This window comes from Pipistrellus hanaki (genome assembly GCF_964339955.1).
Source record: "Pipistrellus hanaki genome assembly, chromosome: 19".
NCBI classification, from domain to species: domain Eukaryota; kingdom Metazoa; phylum Chordata; class Mammalia; order Chiroptera; family Vespertilionidae; genus Pipistrellus; species Pipistrellus hanaki.
Window position 1 is genome coordinate 20,128,743 of NC_140521.1, and position 19,187 is coordinate 20,147,929.

At 46.4% G+C, this 19,187-nt stretch overlaps 1 protein-coding gene across 2 annotated transcripts in view; it reads right to left on the minus strand.

Annotated features, from left to right (window-relative positions):
- The window catches only part of FBXO21 (F-box protein 21), a 34,167-nt gene that overhangs the window by 11,410 nt on the left and 3,570 nt on the right, over nt 1-19,187 (minus strand). For both annotated transcript variants that reach the window (XM_084867612.1, XM_084867611.1), the window contains exons 4-9: nt 14,203-14,324; nt 11,619-11,765; nt 11,024-11,160; nt 10,042-10,178; nt 6,393-6,572; nt 5,192-5,324 (exon numbers count right to left, since the gene is read on the minus strand). In XM_084867612.1, the coding sequence (XP_084723738.1) occupies nt 5,192-5,324; nt 6,393-6,572; nt 10,042-10,178; nt 11,024-11,160; nt 11,619-11,765; nt 14,203-14,324 (856 nt within the window). The remainder of the gene's footprint in view (nt 1-5,191; nt 5,325-6,392; nt 6,573-10,041; nt 10,179-11,023; nt 11,161-11,618; nt 11,766-14,202; nt 14,325-19,187) is intronic.

The window sequence follows — 19,187 nt, forward strand, 5'->3', positions numbered from 1 at the left end:
TCAAGGTCGCTGGAAATTGGCCAGAGACAAAGAAGCAAGGGGCGTGGATCCATAAAGGCAGGCTGCCTCAGGCCCACGGGCACGGGGTGCTGGCCGGCTGTCCACTGACAGCAGTTTCCCCAAGGCTCTCTCTGGAGCTCCTGGCTCCATCCTCTGATGTCCACCGTCTGTGAGTTCTTCTATTTGGGGGGCTTCCACTATCAGATGCTGACACGCGGGTCCGAGTCCTATCGGATCCAACACTCCCCAAACTAAACCCCTTCCCATACCATGGAACAGGCTGCTCTCCAACACCCACTGTTCACGTGGCCATGAGTAGTTGGGAAATTGGGCCATCCTCCGAGCCTCCCCTCACTCAGGCATGGAGACCTGGCACTTCTTCTTCATGCAGATAAAACTTCTGAGCACCTGCCACGGGCAGCTGTGCTGCGAGCAAGGGGAACAGCCCCGGGGAGGACACAGCTCTGGTCCTCGTCCTTACAGAGCGCCGAGCGGAGCAGCCCAACACACCGCAGCCGCTTTGCAAAGGGCGGCGGGGCCCATGCCGAGGGCCTGGGGAGGGGGTTCGGAGGCAGAAGTGAAGCCGGTGGAGGGGCAAGAAAGGTGCCCCATGCAGAGGTGCAGCAAATGCAAGGACTGACGCACACAGGGGCGAGTGGAGATGTGGCTGTGGCAGCGAGTATAAAAGGGGCCAGTGTGAGACGAGAGAGCTTGGGCGGGTAGGCCATCTCAAGAGAACGAGCCTGTTTTTCAGGACAGCGGGGAGCCACCCCGAGGGTCCTGGGTTTCACTAAGATTCCTCTGGCTGCAGTTTATCAAACAGGTCGCAGGGTCTAAGTGTAGAGGAAGGAGAGCAGCAGGGGGCCTATGCAGCCACCTAGGGGCAGAGCCACGTACAGACGTGCAGGGACACCTTCGGATGCTATTGGAGCCCAAGGTCCGGGCAGGAGGCAGACTCGGGAGCCGGCAGCCCACAGGCGGGGCCTGGAGCAAGAACTGGGGTGAGCACCTGGGAAAGTGCAGGGGAAAGGAAGCCTAGGAACTACCAGAGGGCAAGGAACAGGCAGGAGCCTGAGAGCCAGGAACCGAAGTCGAAGAACAGGGTGTTTGGGGCGGGGAGTGGCCCCCAGCGATCTCGGAAGATAAAGAAAAACAAGTATCTGCTGGATTTGGCAACAAGGATGGTTTATCAGAAAGGGGCCATTGGCTTCGCTGGGTTCCCAAGGTGGAGGGTGGGAACGGATCCCCATGTTCTGGAGAGTGTGTGGGAGGCGAGGCAGGTGGCCGGCTGGCCAGCCAGCAGGCTTCAGCCATGCAGGGCAGAGAGATAAGGACGCAGCTGCAGGGAAGTGCCAGCAGGGCCGTCATGGGAGTGCTTTTATGTTTTATTTTTCCAAAGATGAGAGATTTGAGTATGTTTAATGCTGGATAGATAACAGGAACGGGCAGTTGAAGGAAGACATGAGGCCTGGCTGGTGTGGTTCAGTAGTTGAGCATCAACCTATGAACCAGGATGTCACCATTTGATTCTCAGGGCACATGGCTGGGTTGTGGGCTTGATCCCCAGTAGGGGGCGTGCAGGAGGCAGCCGATCAATAATTCTCTCTCATCATTCATGTTTCTCTCTCCCTCTCCCTTCCTCTCTAAAATAAATAAAAATATATTAAAAAAATATTTTTTAGAGAATAAAGAAAACTTAGTGATCTCAAAAGGCAGGGGAGGTGGACCGAGAGCACAGCAGGTCTGCCTTAGAAAACTGGAGGGAGATAACTAGCGTGTCCTCTGTCAGCTTCTCTGGAGACAGTGGACTCGGGCACCACCCACGTCTGAGCAAGAGGCTTCAGCAAGCTCCCAGCTCCTCAGGGCCTCAGTCTTATTGTTTGTAAAACAGAAAAATAGTGCATCCACAGGGTTGGGAGAGTATGATAAGTGCTAGTGGCTTTAAAAGCTGGCCAGACTACACTCTATTTCATCACAGCCACAACACCTTGGACTACCATGACCAGGACCGGGAGGACCTGTATTTTGCTCTTCCTGGTTTAATCCAATTGAAATCACGCTGACCTTCTGGTCTCTCTGGCTTAGGAATGATAAGGCCAAGCAGATTCCAGGCCCTGCACAAACTGATCAAAGGCCCGGAAACTATTTCACATACACAGACCTATGCACATGCACACATACACGTACAAGGACCCTTGTGAAGCTGACCTCTGCACACACCAAGCTCTCTACCCGTGTTGTATGCACACTGGTTGGTGTGCACAGCAGTAACTCACTGTCCTGCCTTCTGAAATGGCTGGCCATCCTCCAACGTCCACCTCAAACCCTCCCTCCGGAGAGGAGCACTTTCTAATCACCTCTGCACCCCCCAATCCTTCCTCTTGGGGAGCCCCACAGGGCTCATGTTTACAAGGGGAGTCCTCACTCACTGGGAACGGCCACTTTTCATTCCTGATCTCTGAGTGGGGGAACACCTTCGCCAGCAGCCAGTGCAGAGTTACCGTTGAGGATGAGTGCTGTCCGGGTAACGGATTGGGAACTTGTTTCAGTGACAGTGGCCCTTGCTTGGCAGGAAGGCAGTCTTGGCCTGCCGAGGACTTGAGGTGGTTCCCCGGGAAGCAACATGCAAACACAAAGCTGAGCCAGGTGGGTGCTGCGGGTGAAGCCAGAGCCCCTGCAGACTTCCCCACAGAGGAGATGGTAACCTCACTCCTCAGACAGAATACATATATATATAAATATAAAAAGAGATAATATGCAAATGAGCCGGGATAAAAAGAGATAATATGCAAATGAGCCGAGATGCTGTAACAGGCACAATGGGCTCAGGAGGAGGCTGGGCTCATAGATGGGCCTGCAGTGGAGACGCACCACACAGGGGGCCCGCCCTCGCTGGGAGACGTGCACAAGTAGACACGCCTCTGTGCGTGAGCTGCAGAGGAAACACCTTTTCTGACTGCTCACTGGCTAAGCTCCCTATACGCCACTCGCAGTGTTCTTGGTAACTTGGTCAATAAGAATCCAAGAAGATGATCTAGGGTTTTGCCACCACACTTCTGAAGGTCTGAAGGGGCTAAGAAATGTCATATCCTGCCCTAGCCGGTTTGGCTCAGTGGATAGAGCCTCCGCCTGCAGACCCCAGGGTCCGGGTTCAATTCTGATCAAGGGCATGTACCTAGGTTGCAGGCTCCTCCCTGGCCAGGGCCCAGATCAGGGCTCATGAAGGAAGCATACAATCAAAGTGTCCCTCTCACATTGATGTTTCTCTCTGTCTTTCCCTCTCTCTTCCATGCTCTTTAAAAATCAATGAAAAAATATCCTCAAGTGAGGATTAAAAAAAAAAAAAAAGAAATTTCATATCCTTTGAAAGAGACATCTTGAAAATGCCTAAAGATTCGAAACCAGTTTGGCTCAGTGGTAGAGCGTCGGTCTGTGGACTGAAAGGTTCCAGGTTCGATTCTGATCAAGGGAATGTACATTGGCTGCAGGCACATCCCCGGTAGGGGGTGTGCAGGAGCAGCTGGTCGATGTTTCTCTCTCATCGACGTTTCTAGCTCTCTATCTCTCTCCCTTCCTCTCTGTAAAAAAAAAATAAAAAAAATAAAAAATCAATAAAATATATTAAAAAAGAAATTGCCTAAAGAAAGCTGTCATTTTCCGTGGTGAAGGGAACGGAGTCCATGCTGATGAAAACACCTCGGTGGCAGCAGCGGGTTGATGGGGGTGGTGCCTTTCCCTGATCAACTGGTCACCTCCCCCAGAGGGAGGCCAGACTGCAGCTCCCTTCACGGAGCGGCCCTAAGCCATCAGTAGGACATCCTCTGAGGGCTCTCGGACTGTGAGCGGGGCAGGCTAGGCTGAGGGACTCCCCTCCCCCAGTGCACAAATTTTGTGTAACAGGCCTCTATTTATTATATAAAGAAGCCCTGCTTTGAAAGGATCACTGTTACTTCACAAATTGTCACAAAATTCCTTAACTAATCTAAAGCAAAACGTGATGGGAATTATATATATCCTACTATCAAAACTAAGTAACATTGGCTATTGAATCCTAGACAGCAGGATTTATTTGGGCTCTGGGAAGTGGGTGGCGTCTTTGGCAGAGTAGATTTCCCAGGACTCTGTGACTCTGCTCCTTGGGCCACACATGACATCTTCACTTAAGATAGAAGTCTAGAGATTTTCTTACAGGTGTCATTTCCCAGAAATACTTTACAACTTAGAAGTTGTGAGTAACTGAGACAACTTAAATCTAAGCAAAGTCAAGTCATTTACATGATTTATCTCCTCAAGCGAAGGTTTTACTAACAACACAGCTGGCGGCTTTCTGGCAATGTCTCTGTGAGAGCTCAGAGCTTAGTGCCCTCACCAGACTGCCCTAAACAAACAAATGGATCATCACCTATTTCCCTGGGAGAAATATGCAGGGCCTGATGCAAGCGTGCAGCTCTCCTGCTCTGATACTCGGCTGGCCTCGAGCATCGCCGCCCACAGCCGCTGAGGGGCACTTCTCCCCTCACACCGCAGCCGCCTCACAGTGCCTGCTGCCAGCCACAGGGGCCGTGGCGGAACTGGAAACTCCCTGTGGAACATATTAAACTCAGGGCCTGAACTAGTCCAGAGCGGGACGGGTACACATCTAAGAAGTAACTGTGCTGTCATATGGGCAGCTGGTGTGCAGCCACTGTAGTTGCTAACAGCACAGCTGGAGGTTGAGCATCCAGGTTGGCCCCGTGGCCAAGTCGGGGTGACTTGGGGAAATCTTCCCTAGGGGCAGCAATAGGGGAGTGCAGGGCAGCGGCCCTGTGGTTCTGGACATTTAAGGCACTGACCACAAAGAGAATGGGCAACTCCACGCAATACAACCATGTTTCTTTTTAATAAAAGAAAAGCCCCCAAAATTTGAATGATGGGTCAAGACTGGGAGACTTTGAATAGATTTGTGTTTATCCCCATCTATAATAATAAAAGTGTAATATGCTAATTAGACCGGACAGCCGAACCACCTTCCAAACATCCTTCCGGACGAAGCTGGAACTGTGAGGGCCAAAGCAAACTGCCACGGCTGCAAGGGCCAAGCCCCTTGCACGAATTTCCTGCATCAGGTGTTAATATAAGGACAAATCTGCAAGATTTCCAGCTATGATTCCCTCTCTAAGGTAAGTGCAAAGCATCAAAGTCAAATAATTACCTTCTCTGGCCAGATGCCCAGGTGGAAGTAGAGCCTGGCCTGGAGGAGGAGGAGCTGCACCTGGTCCGGGTACATGGCCAGGTACAGGTCCAGTGAGTCTCGGAGGAGCTGGTACGACTGGTCGATGCCTTCCCTGTGGGAGAGAAACCTTCGTCTTATCCCACGTGCTTCTAAGACCCTCTTTGCAAGGCCTAGGTTTTAGAAATATTTGACAGAAATCCCATAGATACATGTTCTGATTCTGATACTTCCTCTCTATTCAGCAAATAGTTACAAGAGTGGTAATAAAGACACACACACACAAAAGAAATATAAATTTTACACCCCACTTTGGTGATGGGCACTAAATGAAAAGTCGTGTTTCATTAGGTAGTTACCTCAGAAGCACTGTATGTAATTAAAATTGAATTCTGACAAGTCAGAGCAGAGGACTTTTAGACAGAAGCTGTTCTGTGATAATGGCAGATACGTGTCTTTAAACATTTACTAAAACCCATAGAGGGTACAATACTAAGAGTGAACTGACGTATGACTGTAACTCTGGACTCTGAGTGATTAGGTGTCAATGCAGATTCATCAATCATAACCAACGCACCACTCCGGTGCTGGGTGCTGACCTGGGGAGGCAGTGTATGCTGGGAGGCAGAGGTATCTGGGGAGTCACTGTACTTTCTGCTCAGTCTGCAGTGAACCTAAAACTGCTCTAAAAATAAAGCCTGTTTAAAAAAGAATCTGCCACAGCAGAAAACCACTGCTACTGCGAAAGCTTCCTCCTTTCTCCTCGGACACATTTCCCGTGGACTCAGACACACGCTCCTGTGGGCCTTGTGATCTAAGTGACAGAAAGGTCCCTGTTACCGGATGACAAAGCACTTGACCTGAGAACACCCTGAAAGAGAAGCTGGGCCGGTCTGAGGCATTCTTGTCCCTGAAGGGTGCTTTCGACATTTATAAAGAGAAGCTGCCCAAGTCCACTGAGAGATTTCAAGGGAAAATCACTGAGCATGTCTTAAATCTGACAGCATGATGTCACGGGAGCCAGTTTCTCTGTGGAGGTGACAGTGGTAGATACCCCAGCTGTGTCACCTCGTCCACTGCTCTGCTGTATCACCGGGAGGCTCATTAGGAAAAGTCTCCATAAGGCACTGAAGCCCCGAGGTCACACCCTCCACAGAAGCACGGGAAAATGAGAAAACCTTACCGCTTTCCCAGGCTTAGAAGGTTTCCCACCATTCGCTGCAGCACCTTCTTCACGTTGACCACCCCGTACAGCGCCGCAGTCACGTGCTGGCCGATCAGGTATTCACACTCTTTCACCGTCAGCTGCCTGCCTTTCCCAAAAGCATCGATGTAGATGTAGTCGAAGATGTCCAGGTTGGCCCTATAGCGAGAGCACATGGAGTCGCCACGGCTCACGGAGCTGAGCAAGTCAATGCTTCAACCCCTAACAAGTAGCTCACATCAGAATGAATGTTAACCAGCAGCATTTCTACTTAAAACTACAAGGCCTTGTCCCAAGTGGAGACTCTGACCCTTCATTCGTGCTCTGTTGAGCTCAGGACATGATATTTAGGACGAAGAGTACTTATGTATGCCAACTAATATAGTTCTTCAGGGAGACAAGTCCTAAAACCCAGTGCCAGGAATCCTGTCAGAGTTGGATGAGCAGGGCGAATGTGTGTGGACCCTGGGCCCTCGAGGCTACGCACGAAGTTGTGGCACCTGCCACCAGGAGCATTCTGCCCTCCGCTCTGCAGACACTCAGGGAGTCACAGACCTGCTGAGCCCGACCAGGGCCTCAGGCTGGACACGTGCTCCTGGGCTCAAGCCCATTGCCCTCCTTGAACCTGCTCTTGCATGTGGTGGTGGCCACCCTGCAGAGCGCTCTACGAGGGCTCCTGAGACACTGAGGTGGGTCTTTGTCCAGGGACAGCTGTATTTGACCCGGGAGCAACTGTTTCAGATTTCTTCCTCATGGGAGAGAGGTCATAATAACAGCCCTCCTTTGGCAAGACATTTGTCAATGTCACAGAAACAGGGATGTTTTTCAACCCTTTTTATGAATCTAGGAGAACCGGATACACACACACACAAACACAAGCAAATCGAATGCAGCAATGTATGTAAAAGAATCCATATGATTAAGTTAGATATACCCTGAGAATGATGGGTTGAACATTAAAAAATCTATTTCAAGCATATGCAGACTAAAGAAAAACCATATGATCTTATCAGCAGACACAAAAGGAAATTTTAGAAGAGAGATCTACTGCGTAGTTATTAATACAAGTCTTAGTGAAACAGGAACTTAGAAGGCAGCTTTGATAATCCTAAAGAAGACACTGTCCCCAACCATCATCCTTGAGGTGAGATTTTACAAGGATTCTATTTACAGCCAAACTCGGCCGAGGGGTTTGCTATCACTGACTGTTTCTATTCCACTTGGCTCCAGAAGCCTGGGCTGCAGAATTAGATAAGCAAAAGAAACAAAAACAGAGCAAGGCTAGGAAGAAAAGAAGCGAAACGGTCACCATTCCCAGACAACACGACCATCCACAGAGAAAAACCACAGCTGACAAGTTATTAGCACTCATCATTTATTCAGCGAAGGCGCTGATTACCAGGCCTGTATCTACATATTATCCCTATCCCTGTTCAATGCCAACCCTAAAAAAGTTATTTTAAAAATTTACCATTTACAATGGCAAAAAAAATTTAAAGCGCTAGAACAAATCTAACAAGATGTCAAAGGGCTCGAAGAAAACAACAGAATCTTTTTAAGAACATTAAGGGTGACTTATAGTACATATATGGGAGATATGTTCAGAGTGGAACACTAGCAGTATTTCTTGTATTAACGGATGGTTACAATTCAAGTAAGCACTGGTGCCAATCAATATGGGGGTTTTATTAGAGAAAAAGACTAAGAACAGCCACGGCAATTGGAAGAACTCGATGGAGATCTTACCTGCCAGCTATGAGTATAATGAGAGGGCACAAGCACAGGGGATAAGTATGGTCTTGCTGCAGGAAGGGAGGGAGGGAGAGAGGGAAGAAGGGAGGAGGATGCAGAGAGGCCTGCAGCCAACTGCTGGGGAGACCGGTGCTGCTGGGGAGCCCGGTGCACTCGCCTTGCCCACTCTCCCCTGCCTTTCCCTGAGGGCCCAGCCCAGCTCTAGGTGGGTCTCAATGTTTGTGTTTGGCCAGGAGACCTGGGATGCTAACAAATTATTTAACAGCTCATTTACACTGTTCATTATACCTAAGAAGGCAAAATTATAATGCTACCACAACTGTACTCAGTAATAGTTATTGTGGTAAATAATATAATTGGTGTTTTAGATGCTTTATATTATGCAGAAATCGTGGTGGATTATCATATAGGCATTTAAGAATACTTTAGAGGTATTTGGGGAGACTGGTTGGGTTATTCAGGGAATGGAAATGGGCTGGAAAAAATCCTTCTTCCCCATTAATAACGGAAAATGGGTGCCTGCTATCCAAAAGAGGAACCATCGAATACATATTTAGGAACAGACCATATTTGGGAAAAAAGGAACAAAGTACATATTATTTAAAGAAAAGTACATATGGCCGAGACCGGTTTGGCTCAATGGATAGAGCATCGGCTTGGGGACTGAAGGTCCTGGGTTCGATTCCGGTCAGGGGCATGTACATTGGTTGCGGGCACATCCCTAGTAGGGGGTGTGCAGGAGGCAGCTGATCGATGATTCTCTCTCATCGATGTTTCTAACTCTCTATCCCTCTCTCTTCCTCTCTGTAAAAAAATCAATAAAATATATATTTAAAAAAAAAGAAAAGAAAGAAAAGTACATATGTATCAAACTATTAAAATCTGCATGAAAATAGTATTATTTTCTGGTGGTTATCTCTGGAGAGGAGAGGAAGAAAAGGATGAGGAAGAACACCCAGGAAGCTCCAACTCTACATGTTTTCTTTCTTTAGCTAGGAGGCGGAAATACAGAGACCATTACACTTCCTTTCTATGTATGTGTCAGAAACTCTGCCATGTGATCTAAGCCCTGGGCCCTCACTTAATCCTCCAAGACGCTTCAGGAGAAATTGCGGTCCTGTTTCAAAGGAAGAAACTGAGGCTCTGAGGAATCCAAGGTCTGAACCCAGTCTGACTTCAAATCTCAGGCCCTGTCTGCTATCCTGCTTATCACCTTACCAAAGGTTCACAGCTAGTCACTTGAAAAGTGGGTTCAAAGAATAGGATATAATTAAATAACTTTGCTTCTTTTTCCTTTTAATAGCACATTTAATGAGAAGATATTCTACCTATTTGATGAATGATTTCTTGCAGAAAAGTTAAGACAAAAGCTGAAAAGGAGCTTTATGCCAATAGAACACCAAGTTTAAGAGAGAACAATTCATTAACCTGGTCTCTACAATGCATTTCAGTCACCAACTTTGCCCAAGGAGTCTGAGATGATATAAGTACTCAGATATTTACTCTGCACATCAAAGAAGGACCTGTCTAATCTGCTCCCTCCCCCCCTCTCTTGTGTGGGGAGGAAGGGAGGTTTCATGGACGCTGGAAAGTATGTTTCTTTAAGAACCCTTCAATCTGATCTACTTTGGAACAAAGAGACTTTGAGAGTCACATAAGCCCTTCAACCCCTGGTCCTATTCTTTAAAGTTAAACTTTTTGAGACAATTGTGTATTCACATGTAGCAAATACAGACAGACCCAGAGCACCTTCTCCAGCCAATTTCTGAGAAATACAGCCAAGAAACGCAACAGTCCCATCACTCCTTAACCTGCTTCGTTACATTTCTCTCCAAACCGTGGGAATCCTCAGGACCACGCCGTCACAGATGCTCACCCTTCCGCGCCCTGGCACCACCTCAGCAGGAAGTGACTTGGGAAGTTGACAGGTTCCAGAGGGACCCCCAACTGGCGGGCAATGGTCATGTAGAGCAGAGACATGCTGATGGGGATCCCTGTCCTGCGGATCAGGACCTAGAGGAGAGAGAAAAGCTTCAGCGCACTAGAAAGCAACCTCAATTCTCATCCCTTCGATGCACATCTCTGTGCCAGGCAGGAGGCTGGGTGCGGAGACTTAAGTGGATGAATAGGTTATTTATTGCGGCCAGAGGTCGCAGTCCATGGACCAAATCTGGCCCGCCACCTGCTTCTGCATGGATTGTGTAAAAACACTATTAATAGACTTAATGTTTAAAAAAAAAAAAGTCAGAAAATACTATTTCATGACACACAAAAATTCTGACATGCTAGTTTCCACGCGTACATGTTAAGTTTTATTGGAACGCAGCAGTCACTTGTTTCCAGCTGCCGGAGCCCCTTTCCAGCTGCGACAGCGCTCATGGCCCTAACAGAGAAAGCCCCAGACCATGACTTAAGCCTCTTCTTTCAGAGGGAACTCAAGGCCACTTCGAGGAAAGACTGCAAGACGTGAAAAAGGAAGATACAAGTAGCACAGAGAGCAACAGAGGAGACACGAAGAGGGAGCCAAGTAGGAAGCAAATAAAAAGGAAACGTCCGTGACACAGCTGGCCACAGACTTCCTCCCCGGCCAGGCCAAGAGGAAAAGCTGGCAGTTCCTCAGTTGGGGGCTCACAAGATACACATGGAGGCACAGGAAGACCTGCTCTAGCCAGAGCTCATCTCCAAGGCTTCCCGACAAAGGCTGCCTTGTGGATGGAACAACAAATGCAGTGTTTTCCTTTCGGTAAAGGCAAAATGGGTCTAAAGGCATTGAGTGAGGAAAAGATGGAGCCCTCGCCCTCAAAACTGTATGAATGGTCAGAGACGGGTGGAATTATTTTTTATAGACCCAGACTTACCTGGTGCATATATAAGTTGAGGGCGTTATAGTAATCCATGCGGTTCCCCTTGAACTTCAGCTGGTCATACAGGACATAGTTCATGGCGTCCAGCACCTGGCTCTGGAGCTCTATCTCCATTACCACGGAGGACTCACCTGAAACAGAGTCTACCCTGAGGACACAAGCACAACCTGCACCACGCAGACACTGGCCAGGCCTAACAGCATCCGCCAGGTGTTACCGATCCAGGGAGAAGGGCTAGGTCAGCGGTCGGCAAACTCATTTGTCAACAGAGCCAAATATCAACAGTACAACAAATGAAATTTGAGAGCCAAGTTTTTGAAACTTAACTATATAGGCAGGTACATTGTTATTAATTTAATTAGGGTACTTCTAAGCTGGTCTTTGCTAAAAACTCAAGGGGCCAAAGAGCCGCATGTGGTTCGTGAGCCGCAGTTTGCCGACCACTGGAGTAGGTATTTACGTTACCCAGGTACACACGTTGTTGTGTCAGTGCTTTTTGGGACACGAGGGGGAGCACACTGCAGCACGTCCAGGGAACCAATCACCCCAGGTGTCCCCGTGCACAGAGGGGTCCAGAGCAATGTCACACCTGCCTTGGAGGCCAAACTGGGGTGGCGGCTGTTGATGCCCCGCAGGGTCTTGCGCACCAGCTCCACGATGCTGCCGATCTGGGCCTGGATGTCCCCGAGGCTGATTTCGGAAAGAGGGTTGCAGTACTGGTCGATAAACACGGCACCTGAACAGGAACAGGAATTAGTGAGCACATTCCTATTTGTACCCTTTCTTCTTAGTTTGCCATCTGCCCCAGATGCCTGAGGCCACCGCTCCTGACAACACCCCTCAGACAAGCAGCGTTGTATCTTGGAAGTCAGGCTGGCTGCTAAGACACCGAGAAGGCCAAGCAACATTCTCACAATAGAGGAGCTCACACGTCACTGTTGTTTGTAAATACACCAGACCTCGTTCAGAGGTTGTGAACTCAAAAACCTGAGTGATACTTGGCATATTTCCATGTTCTATCATGAGAAATAAATGCTATAAAGGAGATCTTTCAAATGATCTTTCTTCTAGTTCCCTTACCGTTTAAAACGCAACAACTCTGAACACAATGTTGTAAGACGGTTCTTTAACTTAAAAAAATAGCTGTAAGTTCTCAGCGACAGATACACCATTTCAACAGTGTCCCTCCCCAAGGTGAGCCAGTAAATGGGCTTTGGAGACTGTCGTACTTTCAAAGTGGGCGACCAGCTACCTTCAAGGACCCTCCGCGAAGCAGCTGCAGAGAGCACACTGCACACCGTCCATGCAGTCCCTCTGCCCTGCTCTCGGTCATTTCTTAACCAGAGCCCTCGGACTCTTGTGATCATCTGATTGCAGACATTTTGAGTTGGGAAAACACTAAATTCAAGCGGCCTCAAACCAGCTTGGAATCTGGGCCCCTTACCCACGCCCTAAGGAACCGAAAGCAGATGAACGGGTGTTAAGACCAGGAACCTAGTCCGTTTGCCACCAGCGGGGGCTTGGCTCCCGGGCCTCCTTGGAACTCAGCTCTCTACCTGCACGTGGAAGGAGTTTCTGCCAAACGTCCACGTCCATTCCATCCTAACGCTCTGATTCCCAGCCAGCCTGTGTCAATGGCATCCGATTATCTAGTCAGAGGACAAGCCTAATTCCATTCACTCAACTACTTACAACCTCCAATGGCTACCCAACGCCTACAGCACTGACCTGGACGGGTTACCTGAAAATGGTAATATTACTTTATAACTGGAAGATGGAAAAGTACTGTTTCATAAGTAAGCCATGGAAAAAAGCTTGTCAAAGCATTCTTGACTGTGGAATAAACAAGACAGGAAGACTGGCAATTCCAGTATGTGCATCAGCGGAGGGCAGGGTAGCGAGGACACTTCGATGAACTGCAACAGACTTTTCATTTCGTTTTAGATGACAGAAGTCATTCCTACAAGCCAGCATCTGCCCAGGCATTGTGGAGTGGACAGTGATGGCAGCATACAGACAAGAAACACAAGAAAGCCAGTGTCTACTTGGACAAACGGCTTGTGCTCACACGAGACAGAAATGATGCACAGAATTTGGTAGCTGACGCTCCTGCGTTAGTTCCGAGGTGAGTAAAATCTGTACTGCAGCAGCCAGAGAAACTCAAGCGGAACCTGACTGAACGGTCAGAGGGTGAGGAGGATTTAAGAGGAACTGGAAGGAAAAGGGATCCATGGATGCTGTGAACGAAGCCAGGGTACCGCAGGGTGAAGTGAGGGCAATGGCCTGCTGGAGCAGATGGGACACTCTGGAGGCCCGGGGGCAGGAAGGACTGGATATGGAGCCACTGAAAAGCAGGCAGAGGTCGGATAAGCAGCAGGACAGCAGCTGCCGACTGCTGGTTCGCACGCCACGGGGAAAAAGCTGGACTGAATGTAAGGTGGTCGGCCTGAGGGCAGAAGGGGGTGATGCTCATGAAAGCAGTAACACTTAGAAAGCTGCTGCTGGGAGAGGTGGTGGGAGCCGGCAGAGAACGGAGATGTGACGGAGAGAAACACTGACAGGAGCAAGTGAATGGGGTAAAACTCTGGGAATAGGGAACGTATGTATTTCAGAACCACAGCTTCTGCGAGTGTTTGCGTACGGTGCCAGGAATTAAACATTGAAAATAGTCACATGCTGTTCTTGTTCACGTTGGTAGGAGCAGGAAGTTGCTGCCTTTATGGCTCCTGTTGGCTTCTCCCCCTCATCTCTCCGGAGGGCCAGGCACTCACGGATGCGCAGGAACATTTCGTCCTCATTACACTCTGACCAGAGGGGGCAAGGGATTGGCTCCAGTCACATGGAGGCAAAAGTGGACCAACTGACTTCTGACTTGGAAGTGAGGCTTCAAAGCTTAGAAAGAGAGGGACTTATTCCCTTATCTGAAATATCAGCCTCTCATGCTGTGAACCGAAGGTGCATCTTGAGAGAAGACGGTCTCTTGAGCTGACAGCTCAAGGTTTTAACAAAATTCCAGCTCTACACTGACTGGTTCTGCCCTCCCTACATGACCGGACCACTCACTCCAACTCCGAAGCCCCCGCGGCTGAGCTGACTCCCCTGCGGCTCACCGCTTCCCCGCTGCTCCCAGCACAGTGTGGCTGCCCACGGAGGCAGCGCTGCTCAAGCCTCACCTTCAAGATACGATTCATAGTCATCCGATTGCTGAAGAAAAGCCTTAAGGTTATTTAAAATTTTCTGTTGTCGTAGGTAGTAAAGGATTTTTTTTGCGTAGTACTTCCAGGTCAAAGCTTTCCTGGAAAAAACAAACACACTACAAGTCAATAAGAATTAAGATATTACAACGTTGAGTGATTAGTTTTTACTTCACACTAGTCATACCATGTAAAGAGTCTACTTAACAAGACAGCTGTAACTGGTCCGTGGCCATAGTACTTATCATGGAAGAAGACAACACAATTCAGGACTTTATTGCGCATCTGTAATGTACAATCCAGGATGTGTATTTGTAATGTAACACTAATTCAAGAAAGTTATCTGTTTGGTTTCAGGGTTACTAAAAGGAAATTAAAGAGAACCTGAAAAGTGAGGAGAATGGGGTGACCTCGGGAGGGGGGCGGGTCTGGAACCCTCGGCTGGGCCCTCCGCACCTGGCAGCGGGAGCTCAGGCCTCGGGGTGCTGCTTCCCTCCTGTGCTGAACACCAAAGTGGTATCACCTAATCTGATGGTTTCAAGTGTTATCCACATGGACAGTCCTCAATTTATTTTCCGAACAGATTTCTTCCCTGCACCCCAGACCTATATATCCAACTGCTACTCCATGTCAGCACTTGGGGATCTGGTGACCCCCTTAAAGTCATCCCCATCCTATATAATAAAAGCCCAATATGCTAAGTGCCCAGTCATCTGTTCAACCAATCAAAGCGTAATCCTCCTATATAATAGAAGGCTATATGCAAATTGTCCCCTTCGGAGTTCAACCAGGAGTTCGATCACTCTCTATGATGTCTGCTGACCACCAGGGGGTGGCACAGAATATGGCAGGCGACCAGCAGCGGGGAACCTGATTGGCCCTGATTACCAGCCAGGCCTAGGGACCCTACCTGTGTATGAATTTCGTGCACCAGGCCTCTAGTATGCTAATGCCACTCAATGGTTGCTCTATGACATACACTGACCACCATGGGGCAGATGCTCTGACTTGTGCAGGGGTCTGGCAGATCAGAACTGAGCAAGACAGGCTGGACAAGTCCTGGAGCCATCCCGACTGGCCAACCTCCCATGCCCTTCCCTGACCCCAATTGTGCCCCAGTGGGGTCCCTTGGCCTGGCCTGTGCCCTCTCGCAATCCGGGCTGAGGGACCCGCCCACTCTGAGTGCATGAATTTCATGCACCAGGCTTCTGTCTCGGAGAAAGGCAACTCCATCTCTCCAGTTAGGCCTCAAACCCTGAATCATCCTTGACTCCTGGCTTTCTCTCATTAGCCACATTTAACCCATCCACCAATGCTGTAGTTCTCTCAGGAATGTGAACACTTCCCAATACCTCACCTAAGCCACTGTTGCCTTTTGTCTGTAGCATAGTGGCATCCTCCCTACTGAGTGTTCTGCTTCAAACCCTGGGCCTCAAAGTCTAAGCTCAATACAGTAGCCCGAGCACTCCAGGGAACATATCAAATCACAGCACAAAAGCTCTCTGTCCCAAATGCTCCAGTGCTTCCCACCTTTTCAAAGTAACAGCCCAACTGAACTGTGGTCATTTGAAAAAAATCTGCATATCAGCAGACCTGACCTGCAAATTTCAAACCTAAGTTGTACAAGGGTCAAATGTACTCATTTGCTTTACTTCGCCTGTCTCTCTCTCTCTCTCACTCTCCAATATTCTCATCACTTTGATGATTACTGAAAAACTGCTGAATATTTTGCTTATTATCCCCCATTCTCTGCTGTTTAAACAGCGGCATCATATCCACATTGTCAAGGCTTATGACCACTACATACAATACTGACTACCCTACTGTCATTTGGATTTAATTCTTACAAGTACTGTACACACATATTTTTAAAATCAAATACATATTTAATGCTCACCACTAGTCCTTGTCAAGGCCTCTTTTTTTCCAAGTTCATTTTCAAGCATGTTTCTCAGGAAGGGCTCAAAAGCCCCCAAGTCCTTGCAATTTGGTAAGTCTATCTGCAGCTTTTTCCTTGGAAGTCAGTTTGGCTGGATATAAAAATCCTTGGTTGACATTTTTTAACCTCTGAGTATCTTAAGTATGCTACTCTCTTTTCTTCTGACACTGAACATATTCTGATTTTCTTTTCCTTAAAAGTGACTTCGCTTTGTTGTTGGTGGTGTTTTGTTTGTTTGTTTGCCTGGATTACCAAAGGACTTATCCATTTTTAATATATAGTACTTTTACTAAAATATGTTTCAATGTTGGTCATTCTAGGTCCAATTTCTCAGGTACTGTACCCTTTTAATATGTTGTTTCAAATCTTTATTGCAGGATATTCTCCTTTAAAAAACCACACAGAACATCATAAATGCAAACTGTTTTCAAATATCCACACAGTGGTGCTTTAGCATTTACAGAAACTACCCTTGCTCTTTCTTACGTTTCCCAGCAATTTGCAGGAATAAATACAATAAGATCCTCCATAAAAACTGGCATTCCAAAGTAGTTAATAAATGTGACACTATCCCTTGTTACCAAAAAACAACACTGTTTCTTATTTTTTAAATCCTCATTTGAGAATATACATAGATGTATATATTTTTGATTGATTTTAGAAACAGAGGGAGGGAGGGAGAAACACCAATGTGAGAAACATCGACTGTTTGCCTCCCATATTTGCCCTGACCAGGGATTGAACCCATAACCTAAGTATGTGTCCTCACAAGGAATCAAACCTGCAACGTTTGTGTATAGGTATATAGGATGATGCTCCATCTAACTGAGCCACCCACCCAGTTCTGGTTTTTGTTTTTAAAAATATATATTTTATTGATTTTTTACAGAGAGGAAGGGAAAGAGAGAGTTAGAAACATCAATGAGAGAGACATTGATCAGCTGCCTCCTGCACACCCCCTAATGGGGATGTGCCTGCAACCAAGGTACATGCCCTTGACCAGAATCGAACCTATCCACGGAGCCAAACCAGTTTCAGCAACAGTTCTGTTTTAGGATAAAAATCTATGTCAGGTCAAGGGGTAACAAACCTGTTCTTTATTTCTAAAAAGACTATAATAATGTATGTTTTTACTGTTTGTGCATATTCAATCTTTTCCCCAATCTGATAAATAAATAAAAAAAAAAAGCAATTAAAGGTCTCTGTACATAGTCAATAACCACCTTGATTTGCTCTTCTGTAAATGTCATCCTCCTATCCACTTTTCAATTTCTTCTTGGAAATTTTAAGAATTATATTGACTTTACAGTTTCTTTGGTCATACAGAAGTTTATCTTTTTTTAATTGCAAAACCATCCGTCCATATTCTTTTACTGCTTCTGCATTATCAATCTTGGTCAAGGAAGTCTCCCTGAATTATACATAAAATCTCCCATTTCCTTGAAGGTTTTTCACTGTGATAAAATTTAAGTTGTTTGATTTTGGAATTTTGTTTTTATATATGATGCAAGTTATGAATGTATAATCAGTTATGAATGCCTAAAAGCATTCATTAAATGGCCCAACTTTCCCCCTCTGAGTTTAAATGTATCATCTTTTATGCTGGGACATGTTTCTGAATTATCCTTTGCCACAGACATGACTATTGATTTTTACTTAAACATTGTATTATTGTCATTACAGGCGGCTTTATAATATGCTCTAATATCTAGTGATGCAAGTTTCCCATTGTGATTATTTAAAAATTGGGTGTTTTTTCCCCTCTTATGAATTTATCCTTTTTTTGACAATATTATCCAATTAAAACATACACAAAAAACTCCCAAAACTTTCCTTGGTTCCTAATTAAAATGGCAATAGTTTTATGTATTAATTTTGGAAGAACTGACTTTTTTTTTTATGATAGTTAAGTCTTCCCATTCAAGAGCATGCTCTTATTTTGTGTTTTTCAATAACTTTCTATAGTCTAACTTGGGCAATCCCATCAAAGGAATCTTCCACTGAGAAATAAAAACCACCAAAACATCACCCTCCACAGTAACATAAAAATGGAGAAGGGAGTGGTTACCCATCAATAGGGAATGGTTAAATAAATTATGGTATACACTATAAAGCAGTAGGCAGCCATTTAAAAAAAGTGAATTAGATTTTTTACCAGTTGATTAGGATCCATTTCAGTAAGTAATATTGAATGAGAAAAAATATACAGTAAAATACCTATTTTATGATCATAATTTAAAATAATGACCCCCTGGTTCCCACATGTATCAGTGCATATTAGCATGGAAGAATACAATCTCGTGTGTCATCATGAATTACAGGGTAAGACCAATACAAATGGGGTCGGGAGGGAGAAAACCAGCATAAATAAGAAAAAAACAAAGTCTGCACTAAAGATCATATCAAAACTAAAAAAGCTCAGTATATATGATCTTACATGTATGCGTGTAAAAGTATATGCATATAAATGTAAAAAGGACAAGTCAGCTTTTATTTTTAAGGCTGCACAATACTGGCTATCAGATCATACTTCAATTCATTTATAGAAAAACCAAAATAGAAATGGAAAAATGACCTCTGGATCCAAACTCATCCAAGGCCTAGAATAGTGACACATCTTACCTCTCCCCTCCAGTTGTTCCACTAATAGATATTTATCTCTCCTGCACCACCTTAAAGCGGCAAGGAAAACATCTCATGCCTTGCTTGTGAGTTATTGCACAACAGTCTCTCTTAAGGAAGATGCTAAACTAACATTCTTATCTCCCATTATCAGCAGTTTCCAGAACTCATAGGTAGGTTAGGCTGGAAGCCAAGTCACCTTTCAGGCAAGCTGGTAATTAACCCTCATAGTGGAAAATATGAATCATAAACATTTTTAGGCAACAACCAAGAGATAATGGATTCTTCTTGATCAGGAGAGATAAAAGAAGGGCCCACCCAAATATCCATAATGTTTAAGACCAAAGTAAGATGATTTCTTACCCAAATGACATGATAGACATGAGTGCCCAGAGCACAGTGT